Below are 27077 nucleotides of genomic sequence, written 5' to 3' on the forward strand. Positions count from 1 at the left end.
GCTTGTGGTCCTCACGGAGAAGCAACTCCACCATGGGGCTTGTGTGTCTCAATTGCAATGGCTCATTAGCTAGTCCCCATTTATGCAGCTCTGCCTGGAGGCTCTCAAGTCTTGTTCATACTGCAGGCCTTAAAAGGATACCTTTATATTTTGGCAATGAGGTCCTTTATCTACTTCCCCAGAGTCAGATGAACTCGTGGATACTATTTTTATGTGTCCAGTATGAAGGAAGTTAGAGGTAAGAGCTAAGCCAATGCTCACTTGCGTTAAGGCAATTGGTGGAAGTCTATGGGTATCTGCTATTGTGCTAGTAGATATCTATAGATCCCCTACACTATTTTCGTGTTTGTTTTCTCACGTGAACAGAAATTGAGAGAACAGTGTAGAATCTTTACAACCAGGAATTGACAGAGGGATTTCTACTAGATAACATAGCCACAAAGTCAGAACAGCTTTCCCATTTTGACAACAGATGTCGTTCTGGCGGGAGAAAACAATAGGCGAATATCACAGCCAGTCACAACACTGGCGAGTAAGTTATACTGTGAAACACTATCTTTCCACTATTACTGCAGATATATTATAGACATTTTCTCCAATTACAATCCAAAAATCCTAAGAAATCCTACTTTAAAGCTAGAATCCTTAATTGAATCAAAAACAAAGTGGTCCCCCCACCTGAGGGATGGGCCTGGAGAAATATAGACTCTCAAATTCATAGACACCGCTATGGATGCAAGCACTGACCATCCACGATGTTTCCATTTACATTGTTTACAAACATTGGAGTAAAACAAGCTTATATTTTGGTTCTGAAGATGTACGACAGTTGAACTAAGCTCATGTGGGATTCATAAGTTATATCCTATAAGAGTCAATGGGTATACAGTATATCATTCATATACAAGTTCAAAAATGGATGTAGCGTCTAAGGATTCCAGCTTTAACCATTAGTTTCTTGTTAGATCTGTTAGAGTTGCGTCAATTCGAATCTGGTATCAGGATAAATATGACAATGAGTCACCGATTGTATACTATGTATTTTTTTATTTGCTAAGCAATAAGTGGTGAATGCAATTTTCGTATATACGGGCTCTCTGTCCCACCTCGCAGGGCAAAACAGAGAACTGACTTGTTCCTGACAAAGATATTATAATATACCCTGATGGCAGTAGTAGTTCCGGCTTCCGAGCCGGCCTGTCAGAGTAGAGACTGGGCGTGGTTTAGACTTGCTCAGCCTATTGCAGGCACTCAGGCGGGTCCCCGCTTCTTGGCGCTTCTGTTGATAGATGTAACTGTTGCTGTGAAAAACATCCAAATAAAATAAAATCAAATCAAATTTTATTTGTCACATACACATGGTTAGCAGATGTTAATGCGAGTGTAGCAAAATGCTTGTGCTTCTAGTTCCGAAAATGCAGTAATAACCAACAAGTAATCTAACTAACAATTCCAAAACTACTGTCTTATACACAAGTGTAAGGGGATAAAGAATATGTACATAAAGATATATGAATGAGTGATGGTACAGAGCAGCATAGGCAAGATACAGTAGATGGTATCGAGTACAGTATATACATTTGAGATGAGTATGTAAACAAAGTGGCATAGTTAAAGTGGCTAGTGATACATGTATTACATAAAGATGCAGTGGATGATACAGAGTACAGTATATACGTATACATATGAGATGAATAATGTAGGGTATGTAAACATTATATTAGGTAGCATTGTTTAAAGTGGATATATTTTACATCATTTCCCATCAATTCCCATTATTAAAGTGGCTGGAGTTGAGTCAGTGTGTTGGTAGCAGCCACTCAATGTTAGTGGTTGCTGTTTAACAGTCTGATGGCCTTGAGATAGAAGCTGTTTTTCAGTCTCTCGGTTCCAGCTTAGATGCACCTGTACTGACCTCGCCTTCTGGATGATAGCGGGGTGAACAGACAGTGGCTCGGGTGGTTGTTGTCCTTGATGATCTTTATGGCCTTCCTGTGACATCAGGTGGTGTAGGTGTCCTGGAGGGCAGGTAGTTTGCCCCCGGTGACGCGTTGTGCAGACCTCACTACCCTCTGGAGAGCCTTACGGTTGTGGGCGGAGCAGTTGACGTACCAGGCGGTGATACAGCCCGCCAGGATGGACTCGATTGTGCATCTGTAGAAGTTTGTGAGTGCTTTTGGTGACAAGCCGAATTTCTTCAGCCTCCTGAGGTTGAAGAGGCGCTGCTGCGCCTTTTTCACAATGCTGTCTGTGTGGGTGGACCAATTTAGTTTGTCTGTGATGTGTATGCCGAGGAGCTTAAATCTTACTACCCTCTCCACTACTGTTCCTTCGATGTGGATAGGGGGTGTTCCCTCTGCCGTTTCCTGAAGTCCACAATCATCTCCTTAGTTTTGTTGACGTTGAGTGTGAGGTTATTTTCCTGACACCACACTCCGAGGGCCCTCACCTCCTCCCTGTAGGCCGTCTCGTCGTTGTTGGTGATCAAGCCTACCACTGTTGTGTCGTCCTCAAACTTGATGATTGATTTGGAGGCGTGCGTGGCCACGCAGTCGTGGGTGAACAGGGAGTACAGGAGAGGGCTCAGAACGCACCCTTGTGGGGCCCCAATGTTGAGGATCAGCGGGGTGGAGATGTTGTTGCCTACCCTCACCACCTGGGGGCGGCCCATCAGGAAGTCCAGTACCCAGTTGCACAGGGCGGGGTCGAGACCCAGGGTCTCGAGCTTGATGACGAGCTTGGAGGGTACTATGGTGTTAAATGCCGAGCTGTAGTTGATGAACAGCATTCTCACATAGGTATTCCTCTTGTCCAGATGGGTTAGGGCAGTGTGCAGTGTGGTTGAGATTGCATCGTCTGTGGACCTATTTGGGCGGTAAGCAAATTGAAGTGGGTCTAGGGTGTCAGGTAGGGTGGAGGTGATATGGTCCTTGACTAGTCTCTCAAAGCACTTCATGATGACGGAAGTGAGTGCTACGGGGCGGTAGTCGTTTAGCTCAGTTACCTTAGCTTTCTTGGGAACAGGAACAATGGTGGCCCTCTTGAAGCATGTGGGAACAGCAGACTGAGATAGGGATTGATTGAATATGTCCTTAAACACACCAGCCAGCTGGTCTGCTCATGCTCTGAGGGCGCGGCTGGGGATGCCGTCTGGGCCTGCAGCCTTGCGAGGGTTAACACGCTTAAATGTTTTACTCACCTCGGCTGCAGTGAAGGAGAGTCCGCATGTTTTCGTTGCAGGCCGTGTCAGTGGCACTGTATTGTCCTCAAAGCGGGCAAAAAAGTTATTTAGTCTGCCTGCTCGATACCGTTATCTCCGTTATCTCGCACCTGGCTCCTGCTACTTCCGGCGCTGACAGAGATGGCCGCCTCGCTTCGCGTTCCTAGGAAACTATGCAGTTTTTTGTTTTTTAACGTGTTATTTCTTACATTAGTACCCCAGGTCATCTTAGGTTTCATTACATACAGTCGAGAAGGACTACTGAATATAAGATCAGCGTCAACTCACCATCAGTACAACCAAGAATATGACTTTCGCGAAGCGGATCCTGTGTTCTGCCTTTCAACCAGGACAATGGAATGGATCCCAGCCGGCGACCCAAAAAAACGACTTCGTAAAAGAGGGAAACGAGGCGGTCTTCTGGTCAGACTACGGAGATGGGCACATCGTGCCCCACTTCCTAGCATTCTTCTCGCCAATGTCCAGTCTCTTGACAAGGTTGATGAAATCTGAGCAAGGGTAGCATTCCAGAGGGACATCAGAGACTGTAACGTTCTTTGCTTCACGGAAACATGGCTCACTAGAGAGACGCTCTCGGATGCGGTGCAGCCAGCAGGTTTCTCCATACATCGCGCCGACAGAAACAAACACCTTTCTGGTAAGAAGAGTGGTGGGGCGTATGCCTTATGGCTAACGAAACGTGGTGTGATCACAGAAACATACAGGAACTCAAATCCTTCTGTTCACCTGATTTAGAATTCCTCACAATCAAATGTAGACCGCATTATCTACCAAGAGAATTCTCTTCGATTATAATCACAGCCGTATATATTCCCCCCCAAGCAGACACATCGATGGCTCTGAATGAACTTTATTTGACTCTTTGCAAACTGGAATCGATACATCCTGAGGCTACATTCATTGTTGCTGGGGATTTTAACAAGGCTAATCTGAAAACAAGACTCCCTAAAATGTATCAGCATATCGATTGCGCCACCAGGGCTGGCAAAACCTTGGATCACTATTATTCTAACTTCCGCGACGCATATAAGGCCCTGCCCCGCCCCCCTTTCGGAAAAGCTGACCACGACTCCATTTTGCTGATCCCTGCCTACAGACAGAAACTAAAACAAGAAGCTCCCACGCTGAGGTCTGTCCAACGCTGGTCCGACCAAGCTGATTCCACACTCCAAGACTGCTTCCATCACGTGGACTGGAACATGTTTCGTATTGCGTCAGGCAACAACATTGACGAATACGCTGATTCGGTGTGCGAGTTCATTAGAACGTGCATTGAAGATGTCGTTCCCATAGCAACGATTAAAACATTCCCTAACCAGAAACCGTGGATTGATGGCAGCATTCGCGTGAAACTGAAAGCGCGAACCACTGCTTTTAATCAGAGCAAGGTGACTGGTAACATGACCGAATACAAACAGTGCAGCTATTCCCTCCGTAAGGCAATCAAACAAGCTAAGCGTCAGTATAGAGACAAAGTAGAATCTCAATTCAACGGCTCAGACATAAGAGGTATGTGGCAGGGTCTACAGTCAATCACGGACTACAAGATGAAATCCAGCTCAGTCACGGACCAGGATGTCTTACTCCCAGGCAGACTAAATAACTTTTTTGCCCGCTTTGAGGACAATACAGTACCACTGACACGGCCTGCAACGGAAACATGCGGTCTCTCCTTCACTGCAGCCGAGGTGAGTAAAACATTTAAACGTGTTAACCCTCGCAAGGCTGCAGGCCCAGACGGCATCCCCAGCCGCGCCCTCAGAGCATGCGCAGACCAGCTGGCTGGTGTGTTTACGGGCATATTCAATCAATCCCTGTACCAGTCTGCTGTTCCCACATGCTTCAAGAGGGCCACCATTGTTCCGGTTCCCAAGAAAGCTAAGGTAACTGAGCTAAATGACTACCGCCCCGTAGCACTCACTTCCGTCATCATGAAGTGCTTTGAGAGACTAGTCAAGGACCATATCACCTCCACCCTACCTGACACCCTAGACCCACTCCAATTAGCTTACCGCCCAAATAGGTCCACAGACGACGCAATCTCAACCAAACTGCACACTGCCCTAACCCATCTGGACAAGAGGAATACCTATGTGAGAATGCTGTTCATCGACTACAGCTCGGCATTTAACACCATAGTACCCTCCAAGCTCGTCATCAAGCTCGAGACCCTGGGTCTCGACCCCGCCCTGTGCAACTGGGTACTGGACTTCCTGACGGGCCGCCCCCAGGTGGTGAGGGTAGGCAACAACATCTCCACCCCGCTGATCCTCAACACTGGGGCCCCACAAGGGTGCGTTCTGAGCCCTCTCTTGTACTCCCTGTTCACCCACGACTGCGCGGCAACGCACGCCTCCAACTCAATCATCAAGTTTGCGGACGACACAACAGTGGTAGGCTTGATTACCAACAACGACGAGACGGCCTACAGGGAGGAGGTGAGGGCCCTCGGAGTGTGGTGTCAGGACAATAACCTCACACTCAACATCAACAAAACTAAGGAGATGATTGTGGACTTCAGGAAACAGCAGAGGGAACACCCCCCTATCCACATCGATGGAACAGTAGTGGAGAGGGTAGTAAGTTTTAAGTTCCTCGGCATACACATCACAGACAAACTAAATTGGTCCACCCACACAGACAGCATCGTGAAGAAGGCGCAGCATCGCCTCTTCAACCTCAGGAGGCTGAAGAAATTCGGCTTGTCACCAAAAACACTCACAAACTTCTACAGATGCACAATCGAGAGCATCCTGGTACGGCAACTGCTCCGCCCACAACCGTAAGGCTCTCCAGAGGGTAGTGAGGTCTGCACAACGTATCACCGGGGGCAAACTACCTGCCCTCCAGGGCAACAACTCCACCCGATGTTACAGGAAGGCCATATAGATCATCAAGGACAACAACCACCCGAGCCACTGCCTGTTAACCCCGCTATCATCCAGAAGGCGAGGTCAGTACAGGTGCATCAAAGCTGGGACCGAGAGACTGAAAAACAGCTTCTATCTCAAGGCCATCAGACTGTTAAACAGCAACCACTAATATTGAGTGGCTGCTGCCAACACACTGACTCAACTCCAGCCACTTCAATAATGGGAATTGATGGGAAAGGATGTAAAATATATCACTAGCCACTTTAAACAATGCTACCTAATATAATGTTTACATACCCTACATTATTCATCTCATATGTATACGTATATACTGTACTCTATCATCTACTGCATCCTTGTGTAATACATGTATCAGTAGCCACTTTAACTAGGCCACTTTGTTTACATACTCATCTCATATGTATATACTGTACTCGATACCATCTACTGTATCTTGCCTATGCTGCTCTGCACCATCACTCATTCATATCTTTATGTACATATTCTTTATCCCCTTACACTGTGTATAAGATATTAGTTTTGGAATTGTTAGTTAGATTACTTGTTGGTTATTACTGCATTGTCGGAACTGGAAGCACAAGCATTTCGCTACACTCGCATTAACATCTGCTAACCATGTGTATGTGACAAATAAAATTTGATTTGATTTGATTTATCTAACAAAAGACCGCTTGTTCTGCAACCCCACACTCTGAATGTGCCCCCCCAAACTCATTGCATTCAGGCCCATGGCCCTGAAGCTTTTCACAATGTTTCAAGTCAGCTATGTTGCATAACACATACATACATCCACACAAGCCAACAGCAGATAATATTCAATCATATATATGGTAATGGCTATAATGTCAAACACAGGATCCAACAGATCCATCCTTTAAAGTTTCAGGAACTCCCTCCTGGTTTTATAACTCTTATCACAAATGGCACGCTCCATGTTGTCATTTATATGCTTGGAGATAATTGCGTTAGGTTTGAACACCATCCACAAATGAATTACTGTTGTGCTATGTGTGCAAGTGACAGAAGTTGAACCTTATCTTGTCTTACCATGTGCATTGCTATAGTGCTAGGAATGTGTTAGTCGTTGCTGGTTCGTAATCTGTATGATCATGGAGTAAAAAGCATGGACCATGTTGCAGAGATAGCTTACAGAGCTGTGGCCTTGCATGATGACTGACGAGTAACCTGCTAAAAAGGATGTCTTCGTGGTGTGTGTGGTTGACATCTGAGTAAAGTGTTGACTAGGGTTCAGACAGTTAAATGACATTTTGTGTTTTTTTGAATTGTATATTTTGTACTGTCTTGATGTTCTTCTCTGTTATGGTCTTTTGTGAGTTGCATTATTTTGCTTTGCACTCTGCTGAGTTTATCACTCCAAATCTTCACTTTGTTTTGTCTTAAGTCATTCCGTCTTGAACATCAGTCATCAGATTCATTGTGAGAGGTCAATCATGTCAGATATGAGTAATTACATTGACACCGTTGATTCATTTTCCCCTATGCCGGTTTTGGTGATCGTCCAGTAATGAAATGACTTACTACAACCATCATAATGCTGTACTTCTCTCACTAGGGTGCTTTTTCACCATCCATTTCAATGGGTTGAAATTGTTACTGTAGCTGGTTGACTAAAACCGTTAATCAGACATTTCGGTCAACACTTTCCTGTATGTGTCCTTATTGATGAAGCCTTTATAACAGCTATATTACACATTATACCAAATGGCATAAGCTGTCATAAGTATTTTTGAATAGTAGTGAGTAACGGCATAAGATGTAATAAAACTAGTTAATAATAGGTTTTATAGATGACTGTTCATCCTGTTGTCATATTCTCTAATGTCAACTGTCAGTAACAACTGCTATTATACAGTCTGCAAGACAACTTTGTCATATGTTATTACATGCTACATAAGAGTCTACATACCAGATGTTATAACAGGGTGTTTTGTCATTTACCATCCTCTGTGTCACATTATTAAATTGAATGGAATGGCGGACGTCATAACCTTGTCATATGGCTTTATAGTGTGTGCACAAACACCTTCAGTATAGTGACTTTCATTTGAAGTGTTATGGAACAGCTACTGTATGAATGTGCTTATACCACAGGTCGAGTTGAATATCACAAAATGTTTCCATTCAAATGATCTCCAAGAAACATGGGCAAATGGGAGCACAGATGTAGATTTGATTCTGGCGCCTACTAGCACTCTTGTCTCCACATCCTGTAGTGCCTCTGTCAAGGCCCAGCCTTATGGCTGTAGCCTAGCAGTTAACAGCACTGGGCCAGTAACTGAAAGATCACTGGTTCGTATCCCCTAGCCAACTAGATAAAAACCTGTCAATGTGCCCTTAAGCAAGGCACTTCACCCTAATTGCTCCTGTAAGTCGCTCTGGATAAGAGCATCTGCTAAATGACTAAAATGTAAAAAGGTAAATGCATATCGCCAATGGCACATTATCCAAAATAGACAATATGTTGTTACACGATATAAAGCAAAGATATCAAACAAAACTTCAGACAAACTCCACGTGTATCTCACTGATCATCCCTAAAGCCAACACCTCATTTGGCCGCCTTTCGTTCCAGTTTTCTGCTGCCTGTGACTGGAACGAATTGCAGAAATCGCTGAAGTTGGAGACTTTTATCTCCCTCACCAACTTCAAACATCTGATATCTGAGCAGCTAACCGATCGCTGCAGCTGTACATAGTCTTATCGGTAAATAGCCCACCCAATTTTACCTACCTCATCTCCATACTGTTTTTATTTATTTACTTTTCTGCTCTTTTGCACATCAATATCTCTACCTGTACATGAGCATCTGATCATTTATCACTCCAGTGTTAATCTGCAAAATTGTAATTATTTGCCTACCTCCTCATGCCTTTTGCACACAATGTATATAGACCCTTTTTTTTCCTACTGTGTTATTGACTTGTTTATTGTTTACTCAATGTGTAACTCTGTGTTGTCTGTTCACACTGCTATGCTTTATCTTGGCCAGGTCGCAGTTGCAAATGAGAACTTGTTCTCAACTAGCCTACCTGGTTAAATAAAGGTGAAAAATAAATAAATATTTTTTTTTATTAAAATGTAGAAGCAGAATGTACATTTGATATCACTCTCATTTCAAGTGGACATAAGTAGTGTGACACCACACAGTTGATAACTTAGTTATGTCATGATGTGGCCCTTTCTGAGTATAGATCAGGACTTCTCACTCTCTCCTACATCTCAGGTTGTAAATTCCTGGCAGAGACCCATTCCGAATGTGTACATTTCTCAATTATGGTGTTTGCTTCTAATTCTTGAATAATATGATTGAGTAAATATGAAACTATTTGTGAAATGATGTAATGTCATGTTAAACCTTTAATGTGAGAGTATTGTATTCCCTTTAAAGTTTAACTAAGTCATTGGCCCGCCCCAATGAGCACAGACATGATCTGGCGTCATGGAACCGCCTTTTCTATTGTTACAAATTAAAGCCTCTCCTAAGAAAATCCTCTTTAGACTGAGCAAACCCACAGCGTGAGCTGTGATTGTGAATAGTTTAGACCATGCATACCTCGGTGTAAACTGAGGTGGAACAGTTTTGAGTACCAAGAATAGAAAACCATACCACATGGAGCACTGGCTACACGGCTGGAAACGGTTCAACTCTGAGACTATCGATCCCTACAGAATAAGAGCAAATCTTAGATACTAATTACTAGTATGTAGCTAGAAATTATGTAAACCTGGGACGAGAATACCGACAACTTTCTTTGAGAACATTTCTGAATGGTACTCTAAAGTATCCATTCTAACCACAAAATACTTTGAAAGAGAGAGAGAGACTCGGATGAACTGACTCTCCAGCAGACGGACTGACGATTCCAACAGAGAAGATCACAACAACAGATCTCTGGGGTGGCAGGTAGCCTAGTGGTTAGAGCGTTGGGCCAGTTACCCGAAAGGTTACTAGATCAAATCCCTAAGCTGACAAGGTAAAAAAATCTGTTGCTCTGCTCCTGAACAAGGCAGTTAACCCACTGTTCCTAGGCTGTTGTTGAAAATAAGAATTTGTTCTTAACTGACTTGCAGTTAAACATAAAACAATTTATGATGACATATTCACTAAGGATCTAATTTGGTGAAGGCTATTGGACTGAAAATGGATGAATGCAACAACTATGCCTCTGTCACAGATACAGTCATGGATAGTGCTGTAATTCTAAAATTCACTTGACAGAATAGACACTCTGGGGTATTAAATAAATAAATAAATAAATATATATATATATATATATATTCTTTACACTAAGCAGTGTGTTAATTTAACACTTTCCAATGTCTATAGGGGTCCACACGTTAAGTGCTAATTTAACACTCAGTGTTGATTTAGCACTGGATAATTTGCTATGTAGCTCTGGGGTGTGTTTGTGTGGGAGACAGACATTCAGTTGACAAGTAATGGATTAAGTGGATGGTCAGAAAGAAGCATGGTACTTTTGTGTGTCTGATCACTTCACTTGCTGAAGATTTTGGACAGTATAATGGGACCATTGATTCTGATAGTTTGTTTGAGTCTATTATGTCAATGTGTGACTAAAACTCACAAGTGATTCTGTGTGTCTCTTTGTTTCAGCTATGGATTGGAGTCAGAGGTTGCAGCTCTTGCTCTTCTCACTCCTCTGTCTCACTGGCAACTCCAAGGCAGTAGGAGGTAAGTAGGATGAACTTTACCCACAGAATTCATCAGCCATCAATCAATCAATTAATCAACCAAGTTACGAAGATAGCTAGAAGTACTGATTGAATTAAACTGGATCAAGTTAACAGCTCTGTATCCGGAAACATGGTCCTTCACTTTGTCATTACTTAAGTCTGACCTCTGGTGGGTGTTGATGGAATTATATCCTTTGATACAGCAACCAGGAAAATATTTGTGTGCATGTTTCTTGTGTTCTCAAAGGTATAGCACAGAGCAAATTCTCCTGTGTTAAAAAAAAACACAGTTATAAAGTTCCTGAACAGTCATTCTGAAAAGTACTTTTTATCTCATGGCTACCTACCAGGAAGTTTAAAAAGACAGGCTGAGTGGGTGGTGAGATTATATTAATTAATTTGCCTTGACTGAGAGCTCTTTGAAACGCCTATGTCAAGTAACTTGGATGCAGTGAAACGTGATACAGTAAAATACTCTCATTAAAAATTTGGTAACACAAAAAGCAACTCGAACACCATTGAAATTGCATCAACAATATAATTTAAAAATATATATACAGTTGAAGTCAGAAGTTTACATACACCTTAGCCAGACTTAATGGTGGTGTTGGAGTCGTGCCTGGCCGTGCAGTCATGAGTGAACTGGGAGTACAGGAGGGGACTGAGCACGCACCCCCGAGGAGCCCCCGTGTTGAAGATCAGCGTGGCGGATGTCTTGTTACATGTATTGTTTAGCCAGGATCCAGTTGCAGGGGGAGGTGTTCAGTCCCATGGTCTTTAGCTTAGTTATGAGCTATGAGGGCACTATGGTGTTGAACACTGAGCTGTAGTCAATGAATAGCATTCTCACATACAGTTGAAGTTGGAAGATTACATACACCTTAGCTAAATACATTTAAACTCAGTTTTTCACAATGCCTGACATTTAATCAGAGTAAAAATCCCCTGTCTTAGGTCAGTTAGGATCACCACTTTACTTTAAGAATGTGAAATGTCAGAACAATAGAAGAGAGAATGATTTATTTCAGCTTTTATTTCTTTCATCACATTACCAGTGGGCCAGAAGTTTACATACACTCAATTAGTATTTGGTAGCATTGCCTTTAAATTGTTTAACTTGGGTCAAACGTTTCGGGTAGCCCTCCACAAGCTTCCCACAATAAGTTGGGTGAATTTTGACCCATTCCTCCTGACAGAACTGGTGTAACTGAGTCAGGTTTGTAGGCCTCCTTGCTCTCACACACTTTTTCAGTTCTGCCCAAAAGTTTTCTATAGGATTGAAGTCAGTGCTTTGTGATGGCCACTCCAATACCTTGACTTTGTTGTCCTTAAGCCATTTTGCCACAACTTTGGAAGTATGCTTGGGGTCATTGTCCATTTGGAAAACCCATTTGCAACCAAGATGTACCTTCCTGACTGATGTCTTGAGATGTTGCTTCAATAAATCCACATAATTTTCTAACCTCATGGTGCCATCTATTTTGTGAAGTGCACCAGACCCTCCTGCAGCAAAGCACCCCTACAAATTATGCTGCCACCCCCGTGCTTCACGGTTGGGATGTTGTTCTTCGGCTTACAAGCCTACCCCTTTTTCCTCCTAACATACTGTAGCGATGGTCAACATGGCCAAACAGTTCTATTTTTGTTTCATCAGACCAGAGGACATTTCTCCAAAAAAGTACGATCTTTGTCTCCATGTGCAGTTGCAAACTGTAGTCTGGCTTTTTTATGGCGGTTTTGGTTTTGGAGCTGTGGCTTCTTCCTTGCTGAGCGGCCTTTCAGGTTAGGTCGATATAGGACTCGTTTTACTGTGGATATAGATACTTTTGTACCCGTTTCCTCCAGCATCTTCCCAAGATGCTTTGCTTTTGTTCTGGGATTGATTTGTACTTTTTGCAACAAAACACGATCATCTCTAGGAGACAGAACGTGTCTCCTTCCTGCGTGGTCCCATGGTGTTTATACTTGCATACTATTGTTTGTACAGATGAACGTAGTACCTTCAGGCATTTGGAAATTGCTCCCAACGATGAACCAGATTTGTGGAGGTCCACAATTTATTTTCTGATGTCTTGGCTGATTTCTTTTGAGTTTCCCATGATGTCAAGCAATGAGACACTGAATTTGAAGGTAGGCCTTGAAATACATCCACAAATACACCTCCAATTGACTCAAATTATGTCAATTAGCATATCAGAAGCTTCTAAAGCCATGGCATAATTTTCTGGAATTTTCCAAGCTCTTTAAAGGCACAGTCAACTTAGTGTATGTAAACTTCTGACCCACTGGCATTGTGATACAGTGAATTAGAAGTGAAATAATCTGTAAACAATTGTTGGAAAAATTACTTGTGTCATGCACAAAGTAGATGCCCTAACCGACTTACCAAAACTATAGTTTGTTAACAAGAATTTTGTGGAGTGGTTGAAAAACGAGTTTTAATGACTCCAACCTAAGTGTAAGTAAACTTCCAACTTTAGCTGTAGGTGTTCCTTTTGTCCAGGTGGGAAAGGGCAGTGTGGAGTGCAATAGAGATTGCATCATCTGTGGATTTGTTAGGGCAGTATGCAAATTGGAGTGGGTCTAGGGCCATGACCAGCCTTTCAAAGCACTTCATGGCTGCAGACGTGAGTGCCACGGGTCGGTAGTCATTTAGGCAGGTTACCTTAGTGTTCTTCGGCACAGGGACTATAGTGGTCTGCTTGAAACATGTTGGTATTACAGACTCAGACACTTCCTAGTTGGTCAGTGCATGCTTGGAGTACACGTCTTGGTAATCCGTCTGGCCCTGTGGCCGTGTGAATGTTGACCTAATTAAAGGTCTTACATCGGCTGCGGAGAGCGTTATAACACAGTCGTCCGGAACAGCTGATGCACTCATGCACGTTTCAGTGTTACTTGCCTCGAAGTGAGCATAGAAGTAATTTAGCTCATCTGGTAGGCTCGTGTCACTTGGCAGCTCGCGGCTGTGCTTCTCTTTGTAGTCTGTAATAGTTTGCAAGCCCTGCCACATCCGAAGAGCGTCAGAGCCATTGTAGTACGATTTGATCTTAGTCCTGTATTGACGCTTTGCCTGTTTGTTGGTTCGTTGGAGGACATTGCACGATTTCTTATAAGCTTCCGGGTTAGAGTCCCACTCCTTGAAAGCAGCAGCTCTACCCTTTAGCTCAGCGCGGTTGTTGCCTGTAGTCCATGGCTTCTGGTTGGGGTATGTACGTACAGTCACTGTGGGGATGACATCATCGATGCACTTATTAATGAAGCTAGTGACATATGTGGTGTACTCCTCAATGCCATCGGAAGAATCAGTCCTGTAGTTCAGCATCTGGTTCATCTGACCACTTTTTTGTTGACCGAGTCACTGTTGCATCCTGCTTTAATTTTTGCTTGTAAGCAGGAGTCAGGAGGATAGAATTATGGTCAGGTTTGACAAATGGAGGGCGAGAGGGAGCTTTGTATGGGTCTCTGTGTGTGGAGTAAAGGTGGTGTAGAGTTGTTTTCCTTCTGGATGAACATTTAACATGCTGGTGTAAATTTGCTAAAACATATTTAAGTTTCCCTACATTAAAGTCCCCGGCCACTAGGAGTGCCGCCACTGGATGAGCGTTTTCCTGTTTGCTTATGGCGGTATACAGCCTTAGAGCCAGCATCGGTCTGTGGTGGTATGTAGACAGCTACAAAAAATACAGATGAAAACTCTCTAGGTAGATAGTATGGTCTACAGCTTATCATGAGATACTCTACCTCAGGCGAGCTAAACCTCAAGACTTCCTTAGATATCGTGCACCAGCTGTTGTTTACAAATACACATAGACCATCACCCCTTGTCTTTTTTCTAACCCCTCCACCACCTCTCTTCGGAGGACAAATATCTTCGTTTTTTTACTGCTTTTTTTGCTACAAAAACATACATTTTACCTATACATTTTAAATACATGGTACTTTTATGTATAACAACAATACATTATATAATCTTTAATCCCAACCCTCTGCCACTCTCAGCCCATCCCACCTATCACCATAGACCTCAGCTCTTTAATGCCAACCCTCTGCCACTCTCAGCCCATCCCACCTATCACCATAGACCTCAGCTCTTTAATCCCAACCCTCTGCCACTCTCAGCCCATCCCACCTATCACCATAGACCTCAGCTCTTTAATCCCAACCCTCTGCCACTCTCAGCCCATCCCACCTATCACCATAGACCTCAGCTCTTTAATCCCAACCCTCTGCCACTCTCAGCCCATCCCACCTATCACCATAGACCTCAGCTCTTTAATCCCAACCCTCTGCCACTCTCAGCCCATCCCACCTATCACCATAGACCTCAGCTCTTTAATCCCAACCCTCTGCCACTCTCAGCCCATCCCACCTATCACCATAGACCTCAGCTCTTTAATCCCAACCCTCAGCCACTCTCAGCCCATCCCACCTATCACCATAGACCTCAGCTCTTTAATCCCAACCCTCTGCCACTCTCAGCCCATCCCACCTATCACCATAGACCTCAGCTCTTTAATCCCAACCCTCAGCCACTCTCAGCCCATCCCACCTATCACCATAGACCACCCTTGTTTTGTTTCCATGTGCCATATATTTTTCAATTGTGCTGTGATGTTTTACAAAATGTTTGAATCTTTCTAATCGGATATTATCCACAGATTGTGAGCTAAAGATGAAAACCATTCCTCGAGTATTATTAAATTATTTATTGACTGGTTATGGCTTTCCAGATCGCCCTACTGTTATTTGTAAGGTTAATTTTAAGAGCATGTTGTGATTTTTTTTACCATTCCTGAACCTGTGACTAGAAACAAGCTACATAGGGGCAATACCAGAACAAATTATCTATTGACCATTACCTGTTTCTGGACCCTGACCATTCTGCCTGCCTTGACCACGAGCCTGTCTGCCACTCTGTACCTCCTGGACTCTGATCTGGTTTTGACCTTTTTGCCTGTCCACGACCATTCTCTTGCCTTCTCCTTTTGGATTATTAAACATTGTAAGACTCCAACCATTTGCCTCCTGTGTCAGCATCTGGGTCTCGCCTTGTGTCATGATAAGAATTTTATACAATGATTTAAATTGAAAAACTCTTAAGTGTTGAGTCAAGTGTAATTTTTTGTATCAGCTCATAAACTATGTGCCATGGAATTGGTACATCGAAAATCTCATCCCATGTATATTGCAGCCTGTATGGTGCATCTGTCAACATTTTTGTCCTCAGATGAAACTGTTATATTTTTCTATTTATGCCAATTCCTTTCAGCCAATTTGTATCTTTAATATATGGCGGGCAAACAAGTTCCCTACCTTCTCCCTTTTCCACTTGCCTCCTCCAACTGCTGCAATCAGTTGTTTGTAAATTTGGATTGAGCAGATATTCCCATATATTTTCGATAACTGCATTTGTGATATAACTCCTCAATTTCTACTCATAATATCATTAATAAATATAATACCATTTTAAAACATTTTTTTTCCATCAATAATGTTTTTTATTCATCAATATATTTGAGTTTAACCATAACATTTGCTGTAATATTTGTTCTATCTTTTCTGGAGGATAAAACTGAACTTGTAACCAGCTTTATATGGCTTGTTTAAGAAAGGGTGATAATTTAATTTTCAATTACTCTGAAATGTGAAGTTCTAATCTGTATGACGGAAAAAAGCTTTTTTTTAACAAAGGATGAACTTTACTTAACAATCTACTGGAGAACCATTTTGGGTTTAAGTATATCTTATGTATGACTGAAGCTTTAAGTGAGAGGTTTAAAGCTTTAATATTTAATCATTTTAGCCCCCCAAAATAATTTATTATATAAATAGGCACGTTTAATTTTGTCTGGCTTAGCATTCTAAATCAAATGAAATATTCTTTACTCATATAATTTTAAAAACAAATAATCTGGAGTTGGCAATGCCATTAGTAAGTAAGTCAACTGTGACGAAAGAGTTAATCAATGTAATCTTTCCATAAATAGACAAGCATACCTCTCCATGGTTACAAAATCGTATCTATTTTTGCTAATTTTCTATTGAAATTAATTGAGGTAAGTATGTCTACTTCACCATCAAACCATTTTATTGGTAAACTACAAGGAAGTGTAAACACTCTTTATTAATGATTCAATACGTAATATGGTACACTTGTCATAATTAGGTTTTAATTCAGAGAGGCTAGAAAAGTGATCAAAATCTTCAATGAGACTGTGCAGGGATCCAGATTGTGGACTTAAGAAAAGAGTCATCTTTCATGGATAACCATCATTTGTAACGAGTTTCTGTAAATGATTTTTGGTAGAATTTCTGTGTTGAAGATTCAAAAATGCATCTTTCCCCATTTTCCATCCAATTCGCTTTATTTTTGTAATACATTACACTTGATCGTTCTTGAATAAGTACCTCCATTTCTTTTTGTTTTTCCTCTAACCTATTTTGTGTCGCTATAGTACAGTTTCCATTACCATCTACCTGCGCTGTTAATTCCTCTATTTCCTTTATTGGTCTAATCTCTTTTGACCTAAACTGCTTTTGTTTTAATGATGAGCATTATATTGAATGGCCTCTAAAAGTACATTTGAAAGTGTCCCATACAACAAGGGGATCTGCTGTACCTATGTTGTACAAAAAAGTAAATTATGAATTATTTTGTCTTAGTTAAGAACAAATTGTCATCCAATAGGCTTTGATTACATTTCCAATATCCCCGTCCACGTGGAAATTCTGTAAGAGTTTTATGGAGGCCAATTAGATGGTGATACGATCGCATTCAGTCTCATATTAATACTTTTTAAACTTTTGATGCCAACAGGAACGAGACGAGGAAGTAATCAAGATGGATAGCTTGATGAAGCCTCCTCCATGTATATCTCTTTAGGTCTGGGCTTTTAAACCATATATCCACTAGTTCTAATGTATCCATGAACTTTGTGATCTCCTTAAGTCTTGAGATTGATAGTTTGTAGAATGATTTCTGTTTGTAGAATGAGATCTGTTTTTGGTCCAATAGCATATTTAAAAGAATCCATCTTCCTTGCAGATCTGTTTGCACAATCGGATCAAAATTTGTATTAATTAGTATAATCACCCCTTTTGAGTTATTTTGACCATGACAAAAATATATTTCTACCTCCCAGTCAGTTTTCCACCCAACCTCATCTATATTTGTAGAATGAGTTTCCTGTAAACAATAGATATTATATTGTTTCTCTTTTAGCCATGTAAAAATGTATATTATTTTTATGATCTGCTAAGCCATTACAATTATAACTTGCTATACTTATTTCCCCACTTACCGTAATGATACCCAAGTTTCAATTATACTTACCACAACCAATGTTTGTAATCTTACCATTAAAAAGCACCATGATTATTAAGTGTCCATATAGCTGTACCATAATAATTTGCACTGTTTAGCATACTGTAGCTGCAACTTTGTAAATCTCCAATTGTCCTAATATTCCACCAACTAAAACCTCCCCCCCATATCTAGGTCTGTTGTCGCTAAGACTATCAGACCATCTCCCTGACTCATGACGCACCTTTGCGTCCTAAGGCAAACCCTTGGCCGCCAATTGGTGTTGATCAGAGGGGAAAAATGTGCAGTCCCATGATAACATAAGTATCTATGAGGATGACAATAATAGATCATATTAATATAAATAATAACAGCACAATCTTATACATGCATGCTCATAAGTCCTAGCAAGATTATAAGCAAGTCAGCCCAGCCTGCTCAGTTCATTGGATTCAATTGTTTGTTAAATGTATTTATTTTTTTATGAAAAAAAGAAGAGAAAACAACCAAAATATATCGCAAGATCAGTCCCTTTTTTTAAATGTTCATTACATACAAGACATATTTCATGCAGTCCTCATTATATCCTGTTGTGTTCCGACAACAGGATATAATGTCTTACCATCGGCTGCTGTTCTATCCTGCCGATACAGTGTAAAACCTGCCGGCTGTATGTTGTTCATGTTGTCGTTCAGCCACGACCCAGTGAAACATAAGATATTACAGTTTTTAATGTCCCGTTGGTAGTTTGATCTTGCTCGTAGGTCATCAATTTTTTCCAATGATTGCATGTTTACCAATAGAATGGATGGCAGTGGGGTTTACTCGCTCACCTACGAATTCTTAGCTGGCAGCCCAACCTCTGCCACCTTTTTCTCCGTCTTCTCTTCACGCAAATGATGGGGATTTGGGCCTGTTCCCGGGAAAGCAGTATATCCATCTCGTCGGACTCGTTAAAGGAAAAAAGCTTCTGCCAGTTCGTGGTGAGTAATCGCTGTTCTGATGTCCAGAAGTTATTTTCGGTCATAAGAGACAGTAGCAGCAACATTATGTACAAAATAAGTTACAAAATAAGTTACAAAATAAGTTACAAACAACGCAAAAAAATGAACAAAATAACACCGTTGGTTAGGAGCACGTAAAACATCAGCCATCCTCTCCAGCACCATTCCACAGTACACATTGAGATCCTAAGTGAATGCTATCATAAAAATATATATATTCATCATAATACCATACGTCTTTAATAAGACCTTATTTTGAGGGCCTAGTTTTACTCTAATACAGGGGCCTGAAACATATACACATCACTTTGAACCAAAACTACGTTGATAATTACTTCCCAGCATTCTCTATTACAAGTTGACATTTTAGAATTGTTTGTTTCAATATCTATGTTTGTGCACGTACATTGATTGACTGATTTATCGTATACTACACAAAGATAAACTACATACATGTTTCTAAACTAATCCAATCACTTAGTTCAAATCAGTTAGTTCCTAATGTTCCTAACCCTGACAGTTATTCTGGTTGCAGGTGAATTAATTTTCCAACTGTTGGATCTCCACCCACTGATTGGATTTCAATAGGAATTACACATCACCTTGTAAGACAACATAATGTGACTTGCAGGCCTGATGTGGTCCTTGTATTACTGTACACTCTCAGAATAAAAGGTTTAGATATGTTGCTAAAGGGGTACATACACTTATTTTTCTTTGTGTAGCATAAGATTAATCAATCAATGTACTTGCACAAACATAGATATTGTAATAGATATTGACTCTCTCCTTGCTGAGTATCTAAGGCCTTGGATCATCTTGGCAAATAGCTGACAGACAGCCAGAGACCCACCCTCTTTTCCACAGGAGAGGAGTGGGGGGCTGGGCAGGTTTTCTGACACTTTCACAACCCGTCTAAATAAGCAGGAGGGGAAACTCTCCCTCTGGCTCCCGCCTTATCTCAGCTCACTGGTCACCATAGCAGCACCCACCCGTAGAACACACTCCAGCAGGTGTATTTCACTGGTCATCCCCAAAGCCAACTCTCCCTTTGGCCACCTTTCCTTCCAGTTCTCTGCTGCCAATGACTGGAACGAATTGCAAAAATCACTGAAGCTGGAGTGTTATATCTCCCTCACTAACTTTATGCATCAGCTGTCAGAGCAGTTTACCGATCATTGCACCTGTACACATCCCATCTGTAAATAGCCCACCCAACTACCTCCTTTGCACCTCAGTATCTCTACTTGCACATTCATCTTCTGCACATCTGTCACTCCAGTGTTTAATAGATAAATTGTAATTATTCCATCACTATGGCCTATTTATTGCCTTACCTCCATTATCTTACTACATTTGCACACACTGTATATTTTTTTATATTGTATTATTTACTGTATGTTTGTTTATTCCAGGTGTAACTCTGTGTTGTTTGTGTCACACTGCTTTTGCTTTATCTTGGTCAGGTCGCAGTTGTAAATGAGAACTGGCCTACCTGGTTAAATAAAGGTGAAATACAAATATACAGTGGGGAGAACAAGTATTTGATACGCTGCCGATTTTGCAGGTTTTCCTACTTACAAAGCATGTAGAGGTCTGTAATTCTCATCATAGGTACACTTCAAATATGACAGACAAAATGAGGACAAAAACAAAAAATCCAGAAAATCACATTGTAGGATTTGTAATGAATTTATTTGCAAATTAGGGTGGAAAATAAGTATTTGGTCACCTACAAACAAGCAAGAATTCTGGCTCTCACAGACCTGTAACTTCTTCTTTAAGAGGCTCCCCTGTCCTCCACTCGTTACCTGTATTAATGGCACCTGTTCGAACTTGTTATCAGTATAAAAGACATCTATCCACAACCTCAAACAGTCACACTACAAACTCCACTATGGCCAAGACCAAAGAACTGTCAAAGGACACCAGAAACAAAATTGTAGACCTGCACCAGGCTGGGAAGACTGAATCTGCAATAGGTAAGCAGCTTGGTTTAAAGAAATCAACAGTGGGAGCAATTATTAGGAAATGGAAGACATACAAGACCACTGATATTCTCCCTCGATCTGGGGCTCCACGCAAGATCTCACCCCATGGGGTCAAAATGATCACAAGAACGGTGAGCAAAAATCCCAGAATCACACGGGGGGACCTAGTGAATAACCTGCAGAGAACTGGGACCAAAGTAACAAAGCCTACCATCAGTAACACACTACGCCGCCAGGGACTCAAATCTTGCAGTGCCAGACGTGTCCCCCTGCTTAAGCCAGTACATGTCCAGGCCCGTCTGAAGTTTGCTAGAGAGCATTTGGATGATCCAGAAGAAGATTGGGAGAATGTCATATGGTCAGATGAAACCAAAATATAACTTTTTTGTAAAAACTCAACTCGTCGTGTTTGGAGGACAAAGAATACTGAGTTGTATCCAAAGAACACCATACCTACTGTGAAGCATGGGGGTGGAAACATCATGCTTTGGGGCTGTTTTTCTGTAAAGGGACCAGGACGACTGATCCGTGTAAAGGAAAGAATGAATGGGGCCATGTATCGTGAGATTTTGAGTGAAAACTTCCTTCCATCAGCAAGGGCATTGAAGATGAAACGTGGCTGGGTCTTTGATCATGACAATGATCCCAAACACACCGCCCGGGCATGAAGGAGTGGCTTTGTAAGAAGCATTTCAAGGTCCTGGAGTGGCCTAGCCAGTCTCCAGATCTCAACCCCATAGAAAATCTTTGGACGGAGTTGAAAGTCCGTGTTGCCCAGCAACAGCCCCAAAACATCACTGCTCTAGAGGAGATATGCAGAAAACATTTGACCTCTGTCATTGCCAACAAAGGGTATATAACAAAGTATTGAGATAAGTATTTGGTCAATAACAAATGTTTATGTTCCATGTCGTGGAAATGTCCTCTATTTACCAAATCATGGGAGCAAACCACACACACAAGTCAGAGTTTGTTATCAAAGTCCATCTTTAATTATATGAGCTCTATAGCATTTTCTGTGACTCTCAACAGTTCAGTATCTCTACTGAAAAGTTGAGAGCCCCCACACAATGGCAAATGGGATCCTTTATAGCGAAGATCCACCCCCCCCTAGACGACATGACAATCCACAGGTCCCAGGAGCTTACACAAAGAAAAGACTTTACTCCAGAGAGGAGTATCCCCTAGCCAGACAGAGTTGGCTATAAATTATCATTCAGTTTTGTCTCCTTTCTCAAACTCAGAACCATAAACCAATCCTCCATATCAACATGCATATATCAAATTGACATTAGATACAACCAATTCTAAATACAACCAATCCTGGACAAGATCACAGAGGCACACAGACATTGTGGAGCAAAAGATATGTTTACACATGATGACACTTTGACCTCTCCCCTCTCTGCGGCCCATGCAACTTAGTCTTGACATAGAACAGATAACTGCAACCTCGCCACAGTATTATATAAAAATACCATTCTTGATGAGAAGTAACTTACAAACATATGATGAATATAAAACATCTTACATATGTTAAAAACAAATTCTGATTATTCCCTAACATTCCCCTCTCAAGGGACTCAGTCCCTTCTGAAAAAATCTGAATATTAATTACATACTCAATATTTAAAAATTCAAATCTCCTCAATGTCAAATACCTTAGCTTATATGTAAGCGTTCTCTCTTCTGAAACTAAATTTACAACCTTTATTCTACAAGACAAACTTGCACATGTTTAATAACACAGAATAATCCATTTGAGGAAAATAAAAACATAACATATAAATGCTCTTTAAGTTACATGAGAACCAGTGTCTAAACACAGGCCTCCTCACAACATATAGGACAGACATCCCTCTAAGTCCTCATGCTCAGAAATATACTCAGGAATAGAGAATAGGGCATTGAAATCATTCATATTCCAAATCATAAGTAACAACCCAACTATTTATCAAACCAATATTTAGAATAGCATTCCTCAGTGATTCAAATTTGTCTTATCACTCAACAGTAAAAACCTCAATTTAACACACATCAATATTAGCAGATTTACATACAGTATAATTATCCCATAATTCTACTATTAACTTTTTCAATCATGATTATAATACAGATCAGTATCTCAATGCATTCCTAATCTAAATTACTACAATTTACATGGTGTAGACCTCTTCAATCAACCTGATACCACAAAACTATAAACAATTTTAAATGGCACCGTTGACCAAACACCCCCCCCCCCCCTTACACAGGCACGGCATCTTCTGGCATCTTCGTTTTTCTTCAGATAGCTTTACAGTTCAAAGCGGACGACCCATGATAATGTCCCAATTTCAATGTCACATCTCTACCACTCATGTCTTGTCCATTCGTCAACCAATATACCAGCATCATAAGAAAATGTTAGAACAGATCTTTCTCCATGATCACTCCAAGTGGACTCATCACAGTATGAGAGAACCATGAAAGAAAAGCAGTTGATAGCTTAGATCTGATACTGTACACCAATTTCTGGCTTGGTTCTTTTCTCTCGGTAGAAGTGGTTTGGAAAGCCTCCTTCAACGCCTTTGTCACCCTTCTTCAGCCAGTTAGAGGGGGTTTTGAGGTACAAACACCATTCGGTCCAATTATCTCTTCCATGCATTAAGATACCGTCTGACGTCACTTTTCATGATAACCTCGAAAGAACAGATCAGAACAACAGTTTAGTTCAGTTCATTAACTACATGATAAATGATTACTTTTACCAATTATTCTTAATACACATATCTAAACATATTTCACAGAGAATATCAAAACATTCTATTGAAACTATTCTTTCAAATTGGTTTATACTCCCCATCTCACTGTCAACTCCATCGTAGAGCCAAGGATCAAGAAATTAGACCTATACCTCGGGAAATAGAACAAAATAAACACAACAATACAATACACTCAACAATACAATACACTCAACAATACAATACACTCATTCACATATCACTTAAATTGTATAACTTCAATTCAAACCCTCAAACAACTAAATCCTCCCCCATGTTTTACACACATCTCTCCGTATGAGAGTAATGTAAAACAAAACTGAAAACACATGTAAAACAACATTTCAACTAACCTAATCAAATTAAAATCACTAAACTGAAAAAAACTCCACAAAGAAAAATTATTTAACCCCTATGGTCATAGGAAAATAGACTTAAAGCAGCATACCCTTAGTTAAAAGCAATGCCCTTCATTCATAGTGGTCCAAATTACAAATATGGCTAAAGAACATATTTACCAATTACACAAATTATTTTGAAAGCAGTATTACAAATGACCATACATTTATTATCCAAATGGCTTTCCAATGCAGGTGATCAAGCCACAACGGAAAGTCATCAGAAGGTCATAGGTCATACAAAACCCTTCAAAGCAGTGCTTCACTATATAAAACAATTTGCAAACAATAATCAACTAGTTCCAACATTTTTGTATTTCCATGTTCCCAGAACATTCCTTTATCAAAAGAATTTGCGTGTGTAATGAAAACTCAGAAAATAAAACTCATTAAAATCCCAATGTGGTGAGTGCCCCTTTCAATGTGGTAATTTATGGCCTCAATTTCACTCACTCTCCCCAAGAGTATAGTCCCTGGAAACATTCCAGAGAGAGAGACAGTGAAATATCCATTTTCCCGGAGAAAACACAAAAACACTTAGTATTCATTACACTACATCGATTCAGAAACTCAAACGTGAACTATAAACCAAACCGAATGATAATTCCACTGTACCTCAAATCATTAATCATAAGTTTTAATCAAATCAATGTTTATGTATGATACAATGTTTAACTAAGTTAAATCAACTCCTAAAATTTTTTTAATCAGCAATCTAATAATTTCAACCTGTTGATATAAATTTAGTAAAAACCAATCCTGATTTTTTTAAACAAATCTAAAATCCTTCAAAAGTCGGTGCTGTCTCATCATCGTAAAAATAAACTTAATTTTTTCCCCCACTGATATCCACAAAGGTCAATACTGTTCAGCACATCCATTAATGATCTTCCTTTATTCTGTACAGGGTCTGAAATTCCAATGTATGCAGATGATACAGTGATAAATTCATGCAAATAACAAACTACACAAAAACTCACTACCATAATGATTCAGATGACAAAATTGCTCAGAGACTCATGTTTACATCTCAATACAATAAAACACAGTCTGCATGTTCCTCAAAAAACAACTACTTATGGAAAAAGCTCCAGGTGATATCTGATTTTAAATGCCAAGGCATCATACTTGATTCCAACCTCTCTTTTAAAAAGCAAATAATAAAGGAACTCAAATACCAATATTCAACCAAGCTAATTTCCCAAAACATATGAAATTGCTTTGACTATTGTGGTAACAACACGATAATTAAAATCTATGATACTCCCCCACTTAACATACTAGTTTAGTCTTCTTCCAACGGGCTCTCACACTACCCAATCCAGCAATCACCTTTAATGACCTGACATTGCTCCTCATAATGGAAACATACTATAATGTTAGACTACATGAACTTTCCTGCTCAAATTAACTGGTGTTACTTAAACAACCAAACCAAGAATCAATAAACATCAGAATCTATCCTTACAATGTTTTATGATTCAGACATCCAGTCTCCCAATTCTCATAGCCTAATACAGTAAATATAAACGCCACAAATCTATGATGCCCACCTAGCGAATCAGCTGCTAGAAATACAGAAAAAAATGTACCTGAACAACGGTCAAAACAATTAGAGTAAGGTTATTGTATATTCAAACTAATAACGCAAATTTACGTTATTCTACAACAATCTACTTGCCTCCAGCAACTTTCCCTGACAATTAGTAGCCAACATAACAACTAACTCTCTTCTATACTTTCAACTAAACTTTCCTATTTCTATTTCCCCCAGTGGGCAAAAATATAACCCCTCTCATTTCAACGTTTTTCCTTACCTCTATCGTAAGATTAAAACCCAACTTGATAACTTCCTCTTCTCACTTATGAAATGTATCCTATTTCTTTAAAAATAACACACGCAGCGCCAAAATTATAACATGCGTCAGTCAATCTATAAGAATGAAAAAGATTTCGCCATTCCCCGCTATCATTCAGAATTCCTTTAACTTAGGTGACTGTCTTCTCTATTGATACAGTCATTTAAATACGACCCAATTCTCAATACATTATTCCAGCAGATAATTTAGTGAACAGACATCGTCTTGCATCAGAATTCGCTTCGTTATTATTTTAAGTTGAATTAGTCTATCAATTTAACCTAAACAATCTATTGAAAACGTTCAATTTATCTCTTATACAAACACTAGCGACCATAACTTTCCAGGCAAAACATTATAATAGATTATTTACAATCAAAAACTCTGAATATTAGAATATTTTAATAGTGCTTAAAAAACTTCATCTTTATCAAATTATCCATTTAAGATATCAACTCAAAACCTACGTACGTCTACGAATGGGTGGTTTAAATTGCATCTAATCATTCTCAGCATTACTTTAGCAAATCTCTAGTAATTGATTATACACACATATAAATCATCATAATTTCAAATTATTCACAGAATACATATAAAATGTAAGAAATCTTAGGTACTCACACAGAACCTTCAGGATCATTCACACAGGATTGGTCAAATGTTCACACAGAACTTGCAGGATCATCCACACAGGATTGGTCATATGTTCACACAGAACTGGTCAGAAAAACGGTTTGGCCACACAGAGTCAACCCTACCCCGCTCACACAGAACGGTCCGACAACTATTACCTAGTGATCCCATAACAAAATACTCACACAGAGTAAACCCAGGGCATACCTGGCTAGCACATTTAAAATAATTGGAATTCACCACATCTGAGGGTCACTTAGACAAATCACACAG

The 27077-nt window shown here is 40.4% G+C and overlaps 1 protein-coding gene across 1 annotated transcript in view; it reads left to right on the forward strand.

Annotated features, from left to right (window-relative positions):
* LOC135547542 (interleukin-1 receptor type 1-like) overlaps positions 1–27077 on the forward strand; it is a 35346-nt gene that overhangs the window by 457 nt on the left and 7812 nt on the right. Inside the window, 1 exon segment of the mRNA XM_064976631.1 lies at positions 10772–10849. Within this exon segment, the coding sequence (XP_064832703.1) occupies positions 10772–10849 (78 nt within the window).

This window comes from Oncorhynchus masou, chromosome 10 (genome assembly GCF_036934945.1).
Source record: "Oncorhynchus masou masou isolate Uvic2021 chromosome 10, UVic_Omas_1.1, whole genome shotgun sequence".
NCBI classification, from domain to species: Eukaryota; Metazoa; Chordata; class Actinopteri; order Salmoniformes; family Salmonidae; genus Oncorhynchus; species Oncorhynchus masou.